The sequence below is a fragment of the Rhipicephalus microplus genome, chromosome 7 (assembly GCF_043290135.1).
Source record: "Rhipicephalus microplus isolate Deutch F79 chromosome 7, USDA_Rmic, whole genome shotgun sequence".
Lineage (NCBI taxonomy): Eukaryota > Metazoa > Arthropoda > Arachnida > Ixodida > Ixodidae > Rhipicephalus > Rhipicephalus microplus.
Window position 1 is genome coordinate 132,449,997 of NC_134706.1, and position 13,026 is coordinate 132,463,022.

At 47.7% G+C, this 13,026-nt stretch overlaps 1 protein-coding gene across 1 annotated transcript in view; it reads right to left on the reverse strand.

The window, feature by feature from the left end:
- Positions 1 to 13,026, reverse strand: part of LOC119179066 (pancreatic lipase-related protein 2) — a 42,962-nt gene that overhangs the window by 11,410 nt on the left and 18,526 nt on the right. Inside the window, exon 5 of the mRNA XM_075868299.1 lies at positions 3,856 to 4,105. Coding sequence (XP_075724414.1) covers positions 3,856 to 4,105 — 250 coding nt within the window. The remainder of the gene's footprint in view (positions 1 to 3,855; positions 4,106 to 13,026) is intronic.

Consider the following 13,026-nt stretch of genomic DNA (forward strand, 5'->3'; position numbering starts at 1 on the left):
CAGGTTTTCAACACACGCAACCGAAGCCTAAAACCACCTTCAGGTTCAGAACGCTGCCTGCCTGCTACAACGACAAAAAATTGACAACCGACGCAAACCAAGGAGCGGAACGACACCAACCATTGCCACCCGTTGACCAGCACGCTACACCTGAGACCGACGTCTACGTGACAGGCCAACGTCTGCTCTCAATAGGAAGTGCTCCGGCGGAAGCAGACGACGTCTCGAATCTAAAAAACTAGAAGTCGTGCCTGAAGCGACCCTCACAGGAAACATGGTCCCGTTTTTCAAACATGCCCCGCCACATGTCGAGAATTTCGGAGACAGCAAAGCGCAGACAACAAAAGAGGGAGAAGATCTGAAGCCGATGACGTTTATCGGAGCCAACGGAAAGGCGAAAGGCAGGAATGAAGTTGAAGGTGAGGGCAAGAAAAAGCAGGCAAACTCCCAACTCGGTGCTACGGAAAAGGACAGCGAGGAAAAATACCGAATGGAGAAAGAAGCAACAGTAAAAGGCAGTAAAGAAGAAAGGAAGGAAGCAGACGAAGCAGCAGCCCAGAGACAGAAGGCGACACATATGGATAAGCAGGAGGACTGCAAGGTTGCACGAGGCAAAACACCAAACAGCCAGCCAAGCCAAGACGACAAAACCGAAGGAAAGAACAAAAAAGAAAATGAAGAAGCAGTCAACGAACAAAATGCCACAAATAGGGATAAGCAAGAGGACAGCAAAGTTGCACAAGACAAGCTACTGGAAGAATTTGTGAAAAGTGCCCGAGAACAGATAGAAATAATAACAAAGTGCCTCGGACCAACCCGAATGAAGATAGTGAGCCGAAGCAGTTGAAGCCAACAGAACCAGACGGCACGAAGAACTGATGAAATGCCAGAGCAAATCCCCAGGGAGATTCGCCAGAGACGGGCGAAAAGACGAAGCACAAGCCGGAGCAAGCGTCGAGACCAAAAAAGTGTAGAAAAAAAGATACAGACATTCTGCACGTTGTGGTTTTCCTCAAGATCAAGTCACTGAAGATGTGTTTAGAAAAAATGTTTAACGACTTCGAGCGCTTCCTACTCAACTCTGAGGGAGCATTGAGCCATCTCCCTAAAACGTTGCATATTCAATAAATTATTATGGCCGGAAAGTACATCACCTTGAAAGTTTCACGCTTCGAACGGGCGAACTTCTGGGTGGCGTGAAGAACCTAAGACGCCAGTGTATAGATACTGCTATTTTCTTTGTGGTGTTTCTGTTTCTTTTTATCTTTTTTCTTGCGTGTGTCATTGACTAAATATTTCATATAAGAGGATGGCCAAAGATTTGTACGTTAAGTCACAAGAAAATTTTCGGGACAGCTTTAACGAGGATGTTAAGCGTTGCAGGATGGCCGAATGTCAGAAATGCACGTGCCCTTTCGGTAGATAGTGAAGGAAGAGAACGACGTGACTGAGAGACACTCGTTAAGTGTTTGGTCTGTGAGGCGTTTAGTAGCCTGTGTGGCATGTGTGAGTAAATTATTCTTTTTATCACGAGGCCTTGTGTGCTTCAAGGACGCCACAAAGCTAATATTTCTATAGGAACTAATAAATTGGTGAAAGCTAGCGGGCTCAAAGCAGAGAGCAAGAGAAAAAAATGCAGTTATTGCTCTCAGAGAAATAAACGTATTTCTGAATCTTCTTGTTTTTTGTTGTTCTCAGTCAGAGTTTCATACAATAATACCTAGAGAGGAATCTGGTGCTGCGATCGTGTACCTCCATGGAAGTTATGGGAAGTAGGGGCTTACGATTGGATAGGGTTAGCTAGTGAACTGTCTACAGATATATTTTTTTACTGTTTCAGTGCCATTCTTCGCACAGCGCGGGCAGTGGGTTGCGGTGAAAAGCACTGAAGCAGCGCCATTGTTGTTCAAAGAGGCTTAAAACCTCCAGGTCTGAAGTTTGCTGCAACGTTGAAGCTTTACGAGTCGTTTTCGACAATTTAAACAAAGCGTCGTCAACTCACCGCTCCACATAGATGTAGCATCTCATGTCGTTGCATGATAATTCACCAATTTTATGTTTTTCTTTTTAGAGGCGCGTCTTGCCTAAACTTGTTTTAAATCGACTGCACAGCGATGACGAAGCTAAGTAGACGCACCGTCAAGGTCCGCTGACTCGATTTCTCAATAAACCCGTGGTGCGTTGGGTGCAGACCACTTGGGAAAACGCACCTAGCTTTGCAAAAGACGAAACGTTAAGTGTTTCTCAATTAATACTGTACTGTTATTTCCATAATTACTTAATGCGTACATTTGAGAGAAAAACAAGCATACTTGTTTTCTAGTGTTGTAAAAAAATTTATTCATTAAATCTTGATGCCAAATATGGAACGCCATGGCAGAGCAATGCATATTCTGATGGGTGAATGTGCCCAAGTTTCACTTTTGCCGCCTCGTCACGAAAACTTTTTGCAATAAAGCTTGCGTATAAATAAATGAAGCAAGTTTCACTTGAATATAAGTTCATATCACCGTGGTTTACACTCGGAAAAAAAGCATCGCCTACCTCAAGAGTGTATTTTATCCGAAGTGGATCTGAAGCGGATCCGAAGCCTGTACTTCCAAAAATTTCTTGGGGGTAGAAGCGCCGCTGAAGGAGCCCGAGTATACAGTAGAACTAGATTACCCTCTAAGTATTACTGTGTGAACCAGTATGTTCTGTGTAAACATTTTTACCTTGTAGTATTGGTGAACTGCAAACGCATACTAAAACCGACGTGTATGGCTCAAGAAACACTTGCTGTATGCAGTAAGCATGGAAGGTTACAGACTAAATTTACTGTGGTGCGTGGTGTCATGCGTGTGGAAAAAGCCTAGATAGATAATAGTTAACTTTATTCGGGTCCGGAAGATTCTTCACCCCGTTGTTATAGGAAAAAGCTTAGCATAGAAATTGTAAGATGAAAGCTTCAATATATGACGTCATGACATGTATCTCAGCTTGGTAAGCGATGTGCTGATCGGAAAGGCAGTGCTAAACTAAGTGTGCTGCTTCCACATATCGAAGCTATGCATATTCGCATTAGGTGCAGATAGCTTTAGGAGGGGGGCAGTACACTCACTTACAAAAAAAAAAATGATTGCCTTCGTTTCGAGTGGTGTCTGGTTAATGCATAAGGAGCCCTATGAGTTTCTTTTCAGCCCCTATTTCTCTACACATAATTTGGTAAGAGATCATAATGGCAGAAGACTGCGCATGAATGATTGCAGAACATTCAGGCAAAATAAACGTTGTGAGAGCTCAGAGAAAACTGGTCGTGTATCTGCGTGCTGACCTGCGGAGGTCGTCAAAAGAAAATTGTCTTCTGCGTTAAAAACACTGCTTGAGATATGAGCGCCGTAATGTCGGGAAATGGAAGCTTGTGTAAAACGCACATCCATTGGTAGGTGGCAGCACCGTATCATCCTAGCGAAACGTAGAAAACACCCGCTTTTTCGTGCATAGCGTCTCATTGCCAGCGCAGTGTTAGACACTAGGTTCTTTAGAACTACGTATGTATGCATATTTGTAAAGAAGTGCGCCACCTAATGCTTACGTTGTGATGTTGCGCCCCATACATCTGTACTATTTCTTTTTGGTCGATGATGTTTAAAATTATGAAAGCAGTCACCAGATCCAACTGGCTGAGCATTGAGGGAAAACTTAAACTTTCATTGGTTGGTTAAATTTAAAGACAGACAAACAGACAGACAGACAGACAGACAGACAGACAGACAGACAGACAGACAGACAGACAGACAGACAGACAGACAGACAGATTGAAATTTCTGCATTGAAGAACCCAAACAAAGACTCGTCTGTAAAAGGGTATCCCACCGGTAATGCGTCCGATCCTCTTCCTGGTGTGCATCAGGAAGTGCCTGCCGCAGAAACCAGCCACGTGAGCCCCGAGGCTGAAGCCTATGATGTGGACATCATGGGGCATCAGGTTGGAGTTGTTTCGCATCAGCCGCTGCAACACAACTGAAAGTTCAGCGCCCACTGCGGGCGTGTTGGAGGCGGCAACAGAGTACACGGGTGCGGCGGCTCCCCGGCGCCAATCGACCAGCAGAACGTTGGCTCCAATCTGCGCAGAAGTGCGCGCCAGATTCTTGAGGGGAAGAGCTGTTGCATCATTCCTTTAGAAGACAGAGAGAAAAAAAGGGTTCTTGAGCAATTATATCATGGAGATGTTCCAACAAATGAAATGAGAAAGAAACGCTGCTACGAAGAAATACACACGCAGAACGAAACCGTTTAATTTCACTCAATAACTTTCAGCTGTTATGCTAGGCTCACTTAATCCACAATTTAAAAGATATGTGCGCATTGGTATTGATTGAGTAATTTGCAGGTTCAATAAGTAACAGACAAAATGCGGGTAGATGAAAATGAACACAAGCTCAGTTCTTTTAAGTTTCTTGTGTTAAAGTTGTACGTTTGTTACTGACAAAGTAGCAGCGTATATTTCAAAGAAACAATACCTGCTCCTGCAAAGCACTACCATTTTCACGGTACATCTACAATAATTAATTATCTTTTTTTGATCTTGACATCCACTGGGACACGTTTGCCGTTATTGTTTTCTAACCTGGCGGAAATGAAAGAAATCTCGGCGCATACCTTTGGAGACGCTTTGTAGACTTTCAAAGAATGACGGTTAATGGGTAGTGGACGGCTGTATTTAATAGACCATCATTGGATATTGCAAGATGTTAAGCGATACAATTCTGTTTTTGAATTTTGCTTGAGTGTCTGAAATTTCTATTACACTTTTTTTCAGTGATGTAAGTAGTTAGCTAGGTGATGTAAGTAGTTAGAAGAGTTAGCTAACAAAATATGTACTTCATCGAAATCGAGAAAAGACATATTCATCCGAGGAATTGGCGGAGGCTTGCTCACCCCCAATGGTGAAGCTCAAATAAAACTCGAATTTGGCACCACCGAAGTTCACGAGACGTTTTTAGGGGTCAACGATTGCCCGTACGAGCTACTCGGTGGTCTTCCTTTTTGTCAAGTAGCCCGGCTTCTCATTGGTTTCTCCAAGAAAGAGCTGCAACTAAACGGTGAAAGTTTCCGGCTGCGTATAGACTCAAGTGCCCCCGAACATAATGATGTACTTAGAGTGCGGTGCCACGAGAAAATTCGCATTGAACCTCGCACAGAAGTCGCTATTGAAGTATAGGTCCCAAGGGACGGAATTCCCCTCGTCTAACCGAACAGCACGCTCAGAAACGGACTTCAGGTTGCACGCACAATAACGAGGATCGTGCATGGGAGAGGCCTCATTCGCATAGCTAATCATACCATGTCGCCAGTAAACCTGCTCAGCGGAATAAAGCTTGGATGGGCTTCATCTATTCATGACGCACAGCTGCCAATCATGGCCCCCAAGAATGATCGAGTGCCTCAAGAGTTTGACATAGAGACTGGTGATCACCTACAGCCACCTGAACGGGATGAGCTGCTGTCGCTCATTGAGAAGTACCACCATCTATTTACAAGCAGTGACAACCCCATCTGGCAGACTCATGTCGCTGAACATGTGATTGACACAGGCGATTCTCGACCAATTCATCAGCACCCATATCGTCATTTCCCTTTTGAAAGGGAACAGATTGAGCAACAAGTAGAAGGAATGCTGCGCGATGGAATAATTAGAGAGTCTCACAGTCCTTGGTCATCACCTGTCGTCCTCGTGAAGAAGCCAAATGGGACTTGGCGTTTCTGTGTCGATTTCCGCAGAGTCAATGAGGTTATTAAAAAGATGTGCACCCACTGCCACGAATTGATGACATCCTCGACGCGCTACAGGGGTCAAAATACTTCACCACACTTGATCTAACATCAGGCTACTGGCAAGTGGGCATCAAGGAGGAAGATAAGCAAAAGACCGCATTTGCCTGTGGACCCGGCCTGTACGAATTCAATGTTGTCCCTTTCGGCCTGTGCAACGCCCCCGCCACATTCCAGAGAATGATTAACAAAGTACTCAGTGGTCTTCTCTGGAGAGTTTGTTTGGCCTACTTAGACGACATCTTTATTTTCTCGAAGACTATGGCAACTGATTTGCAGGATTTGGAAAGTGTGTTTATGGCTTTGGACGCGGCAAACTTATGACTGAAGTCCGAGAAATGCAGCTTCGCCCGCCCGGAGATCAAATATCTTGGAGAAATTCTCACAGGTGAAAGCATCCGGCCGGACCCAGACAAAGTAGCAGCGATCGAAAAATTCTCCAAGCCACGGAACAGGAAAGGTGTACAGAGCTTTCTCAGAATCTGTAACTACTATCGGCGATTCATAAAAGATTTCTCTCGTATTTCTCGACCTGTGACCAACTTAACCAAAAAGGATGTTCCTTTCATCTGGCATGCGGCATGCGAAGTGGCCATGCAATCCCTCAAAGAGAAGCTGATCACAGCCCCAATTCTGCGTCACTTTGAGCCGGGAAAGCCGATAGAGGTGCACACTGATGCCTGTGATTACGGCATTGGCGCCGTGCTTGTACAGAAAATTGGAACTCAAGAGAGAGTCGTCGCCTATGCCAGCCGCCACATTAACAAGGCTGAGATGAACTACAGTACAACTGAGAAAGATTGTCTCGCCGTTGTGTACGCCTGCGGATAGTTTCGGCCATACGTCTTTGGTGCTAAGTTCACGGTCGTGACTGATCAAGCCAGCCTGGCTTGGCTAATGAAAGTAAGGAATCGGAACAGTCGTCTTATGCGATGGTCCCTGTTGCTTCAGAAATTCGACATAACGTTGCGACACCACCCTGGCCTCAAGAATGGAAATGCCGACACGCTTTCCCGCCTTCCTCATGATTCCGCGCCTGTAAGCGAATAAAGCCCCTTACCGTTGCTGGTTCTAGATCAGCTGGATGTTGGAAAAAAGCAGAGGGCAGACGCATGAATGAAAGAAATTATGCAGCACCTCGAGCACTCGGGTGTGCCTGTTGTCAGGAGAACTAAAAGAACGGCACGGAGCTTTCGGTTGATCGACGGTGTACTGTATTGAAGAGCGAAAGGGTTTCAGGATGATCGTGCGGCGCTCGTTGTCCCCAAGTGCTTGAGATCTGAGATTGTAAAGTACTGCCATGACGACACCATGGCAGCCCACTTAGGTGTCAAGCGCACATGGGAGAAAGTTCGTTGCCGATATTTCTGGCCAAAGATGTTCTCGTACGTAAGCAAGTAGGTTCTCTCCTGCCCCGACTGGCACGAAAGCAACCAGGCACGAAAGCAACCACCAGGGAGGCCGGTTGGTTTTGCTCCAACTGATCCCACCTGCAGGTCGGCCTTTTCAGCAGGTGGGCATGGACTTTATTGGACCTTTCACTAAATCCAAAGCACGGAACCGCTACATCGTCGTGATTACCGACTACCATACGAAATATGTCGAGGCTGTCACGTGTCCAGCGGCCACTGCCGCAGAAGCAGCAAGAGCTTTCGTCGAACAAATTGTCCTACGTCATGGTGCCCCGGGGAAAGTAATAAGCGATCGTGGGCAGCACTTTGTCGACAACTTGACCGAAGAAATATTCCGGCTCATGGGTAGCGAGCATGCCACCACAACAGCATACCACCCACAGGCCAACGGCTTGTGCGAGCGTTTTAACCGCACGTTGGCTGACATGCTCAGCATGTACGTTTCCTCACACCACCGCGACTGGGATGAATTTCTACCGTACGTTCTTTTTGCATACAATTCTTCCACCCACGAGACGACTGGATTCACTCCCTTCTTTCTTCTTCACGGACATGAACCGACACTACCGGTGGATGTAGGGTGGGCGCGCAACGCGGATTTGACTACACCCTGGATGCAATGAAAGTGGCTCGCAGGCTGCGGCAGGCTCGAAAAATAGTAAGTGAACGGGAGAAGCGTCACCAGGAGAAGAACAAACGCAGCTATGATGCTGGGCGACGAAGTGTTGTTTATCATCAGGGCGACTTGGTGCACTTGTGGACTCCCTCCCGAGTGAAAGAGAAGACGACGAAGCTTCTTCACAAATATCACGGGCCTTTCCGTCTTGTGCGCCGGGTAGCCGAGAATAACTGGGAGGTGGTAGACCAAACTGGGAAAAAACGTGACGTTGTGAATGTGGCCCATTTAAAGCCCTGCCACGTTCGATTGGGCCCCGATGCCGACGACGCGGACGATGGGTCTGATGATAATCATGAGGTGCGCGATCTAGGTGGTGGTGTGCGCGAGTGCAGTGCAAGGAGAGATGACCACGGATTGCATCGAAGTGTTGTGCTCGGGAACAGTGCAACGAGCGATGAACAAGGATTCTATCAAAGTGTTGTGCGCGAGTGCGGCTCCAATGGTGATGTGCGCGAGTGCGGTTCGCGAGTGGGTCAAAAACTCCGTTTGCAACATTGTGTGCGCGGGACACAGACCAGTGTTCCAGTACAGCAGTGCGAAGGCTACGACACGGACACTGAACTTTACTCCGACTGGAAGACATTTTCAAGTGGTAACAATGCACAACAGAATGTCAGCGCTTACGACACGGACACTGAGTTGTATTGCAGTACCGACGAGTGAACCTATATATTTCTGTGCCCAATGATTTTGTTTTGTTTTTTCATCTGTTGTTTTTATGTAATTTTTGTAAAGCTTCTCACCTTTTATGCACATGCATAAGTGTCTTTAAATAAGCATCTCACACACTTGTTGAATGCAAAACCTTTTTGTATAATTAGTCTATTTCTTGTCGTGTTTTGCAGAAGAAACGAGTGGGACACTCTTTTTCGTAGGGGGGAGGTGTCGCGAGGGCAACGTCTCGCTGAAAACTTTGTTCTTTTTCAGCTACAGCTGGAGCTTGTTCTTTGTCAGATGCCCTTGCTAGCGGCGCCGTTTAACTTGTCTCGGGGAGCCCGCCTTGAGGAAGAATGAGTGAACAGAAAGGGCCGCGTCTGGTCGGTCACTGTGCGCTTCGCGCCAAGGCAGGCACCGCGCCGTGCTTTGGACCAGACTGCAGAAATTAGGTGCCTTTCTTCTTCTAACCACTGAGCCCCCACGCTTCAAACGAACGAGCCGCCGCTTCGGTCCTCCGGAGACAAAGGGCACCAAAATTTGAGCATTCGTTGGCGCGTCAAGGCTGTTTTAGAGAACGCGCCCGTTTCCAGAAGCTGCCACAGTTTCATCACGAGGCAGGATTCGTTTCCTTGGCGCCCCGTGCGCAAACGACTGCAGGCACACAGCGGGGGTACTTCGCGGGACGACCAGAGGCCGAAAATTGAGACCATGTGTGCGCGTAGCCTCTGCTTGCCGGAAAGTGGTGTGTACACAGGGTGAACTGATATTGTCGCGAGACAGGCTTCAGGCAACCACATGTTGATTTGATTATCCTCGGCTTGCCTGGTTGATGCGCGCCACCGGGGACGCTAAAAAAAACCCTATTTAGGCAGCGACTCAGGCTCTTTTTGAGGTGAGCGGTGTCGGGGTCAACAGCACATTTCACCACCGGAGACCAGCCATGCAAGCCGAGGGGTATGCCACCAATTTCTACGTTTTGTCTTTGTGACCTAGTGCATTCTGTAAATTTAAGTTGCGTTAGCTGAATAAACCCCCAATGAGTGCTCCCCGAAATCATCGTGTTGACTTCTCATCGCTTGCCTCCGCGGAGTTTCACCCACACTTATTCGTCTCCCTGGTCTTCCGATGTGCCTAACTTTGAACAACACTGACGTTTCGCTACAATTCAACGCCGCGGGTAGCCATCCGCGCAGAACGCAGTAATGAGCCCTGGAGCCACGGAGGCTGACAAAATGTCAGACCCGACCCAGCACAGGCACCGCGGAAGGGTCGCATTCCCCGAACCAACAAAAGGTGCTCTGCTGCACCCCATGCCACAAATCTGAAGGGTGCGCGCGGAATATTGCCACCATACACTGTCACACTGTCTGTAGACCACAAGGCGCCGCCCGGTCCTCGTGTTTGCGCGGGGGGGACCCGCGAGAACAGTAGAAATAATCCTTCCTGGTACTCCACTCCGAAATGCCCATTCGTGACACCGAAGGTTTTCTTTTCTTTTTTTATGCGTGGGTTTGAGAAACGAGCAAAAACATCTTGAAAGGACCGCGGTTCAGTCCGCGTTTGCGGGGACGTCCCAGATGTGCGGCCACCATCATCTTTCGGCCTGTCGGGCAGAAGGCTAACTTCCTGGATACTTCGAGGGATGCGATCGCCGCCTTTTTTTCGGGGTTCCCAGCCACCCAGCGAGTGCGGGTAAATTTCCGGCGCAACCTTGTTACTGTGGACAGCTACCCCACCGCCGATCTGACTGCCCCACTCCAGGTCGGAACGATCTGTGCGACCAAGGTTCGAGCCAAACAACTCGATCTGAACACCTGTGTTGGCATGGTTTTTGGAGTGAACCCAACGATCCCCTTCGACGACCTCGCCGACAACCTTGCTTCACCTGTGCCCATCGTGTCCGGCGTACGCAGAGGCAACTGCCTCACCCTCAGCTTCGCTGGGACTACCGTCCCGCCAGATATACTGCTCTATAAGCAAAGGCGCCCAGTTTGACTCCGTCAGCCCCAGCCTCTGCAGTGGTCCCGTTGCGGCCGCTTCGGGCACGCAACCGCCACCTGCTTACGGGACGAATGGTGCCTGCGCTGCGGCCTCACGCATGCCCCATGATCGTGTGCAGCACAACCCCGTTGCCTTAACTGCAGCGGGAAACACCCTGCAACCAAGCCCCGCTGTCCAGCCTGGCAACTCCATCGCAAAGCCGCGGTCATCATGGCCTCAACTGACGGCACCGTGACTCGCCGCCAAGCCCTGCAGCATGCTAGGACCCCTGGCAGCAACGCCTCCATCATCAAGGGTCGCTTTTTCCGGAATGCGCTCGCCGGTACCGGTGACATGACCTCGGAGGCCGCCCCTTGTCCTGCAATGAGTGCGCCTGTCGTCCCCACCACAACGACGACTGCCCCGCTCTCGGCCACAGCTCAGCCAGCCTCTACTGTCGTCGAAAAGCGCTCGACAGTGACGCAGACACCACGCGCTTTTCGGTGACGCGGTGTCTGCGTCACTGTCGCGCGGTAACGCAGACACCGCGGGACAGTGACGCAGACACCGCGTGACAGTGACGCAGACACACCAACATACCCCACCATGACAGAATAGTGGCTATGGTTTCTGAATGTGTAAAATCTGACTCATTAACAAGTGTAAGTGGCGAGGTACTGTTTACACTTCTTGAACTTGTACTAAATTATAACAATTTTGAGTTCAATGGCAGGCATTTCCTTTAGGTCAGTGGCCCTGCAATGGGCAGGAAAATGACCCCAAACTTCGCAAGCACCTTTTTGGCTTCACTTGAAATCCCATTTATTGAGCGACGCACCTTGGAACCTTTCTACTACAGATGATACTTAGACGATATATTTATGATATGGAACCACGATGAGGGAAGTCTTTTCTGCTTCGTAGAGGATTTTAGCAAGTGCCACCCGTCAATTAAATTCACGCACAAAATTTCCAAAACTAGCATTAACTTCTTGGACGTCACTGTCACGGTCAAAAATGACCGCTTGTCAACAAACCTTAACAAAAAGCCTACAGACCGTCAAATGTACCTACATTTCAACAGCAGCCACCCAAACCATTGCAAAACGGGTATACCGTATTTTCAGGCCTACAGATACCGAAGAATATGCACCGATATGCGAGAATTTGACAGACACACAGAACACCTAAAGCATTCCTTATTGAAACAAAATTATCCGAAAGAATTTATTGACGATGCCATAATACGTGCACGCAACGTGAACAGGAATGATATAATTAAGGGACCAAAAAAAGTATCTAAAACGACTTCCCAAACGAACCTTGTACTAACTTACTTCTCATCAGCGCCACAAATCAACAACATACTTTCCCGCAATTTCAAGATAATCAGGCAAAGCAAACGACTAACTTCTACTTTCGCGAAGCCACCTCACGTGGTGTACCGCAGGGATAAAAATCTGAAGGACATTCTTGTCAGAGCAAAAACAAACACCCCCAAAATTCAATCAGGGTGCCATCCCTGCGAAAAAGCTCGATGCAAGGTATGCCCACAGATGGTCACAACACGTGAATCCAAAGCGAACTTCTCGGATTTCAAATTCAGCATAAATGAAAGCCTTAATTTGACTCCAGTAACGTAATATACATGCTACATTGCAACATCTGCGGACAAGAATATATCGGCCAAACAGACACGCCATTTTGGCTGCGGTTCAATAATCACCGGTACCACGCCACTTCACAGCCGAAGCTACCTTTATCTAGACATCTGCGCCTGCCAAACCACAGTTTTTAAAATATCATCGTAACTCTTTGTGTTTCTCAAACTTGCGTGAGCGCGAACAGCGTGAGGCATATTTTATTTTCAAATTTCGAACATTAGTAGCCGGCATCAACGAGCACCCCGGAAGATTCTCCTGCCTCCGAGAAGTAAGCCAGGAAGAAATTCGTGACAAAGATTGATAGCTGGAGACCGTGCTTATTTTTTCTGACTGACTCGTACGTGTACATTGTCCTTTCTTGTTTTTTTTTCTTTTTTTCCTTTTTTTCTTTTTTTTCTTTTTTTCACATGCACATACAAAGCGGTTCTGTTCGCCCACCACTTGATGACCATTGAAGGGAAACGAACGAAGATAAAAGAGAGCCGACAGACCCATTAAGGGGAAACCCTTTCCTTACACACGCCGTCACGGCGCCTCCCGCCACCGCGGCGACAATCTTGGGTAGCCCGACACACGCTGAGAACTGACCATCGCGGGATTAGAACCGGATGTGGACGTACACGGACATTTGGTTTTGTTCTCAGTGTTGACAGTGGTTCTTCCTCTTTTTTTACTTTCTTTTTTTTCTTTTTCTCCTTTTATTCTTTTTGTCCTTTTTCTTTCTTTCTTTCTTTTTTAGTTATCTCTCACTCTCGCAAACATCTTCCAAGGCGAGAGGGACGCGGCAGCAACGAAGTTTGGAAGTTCATGTTAGTATAAC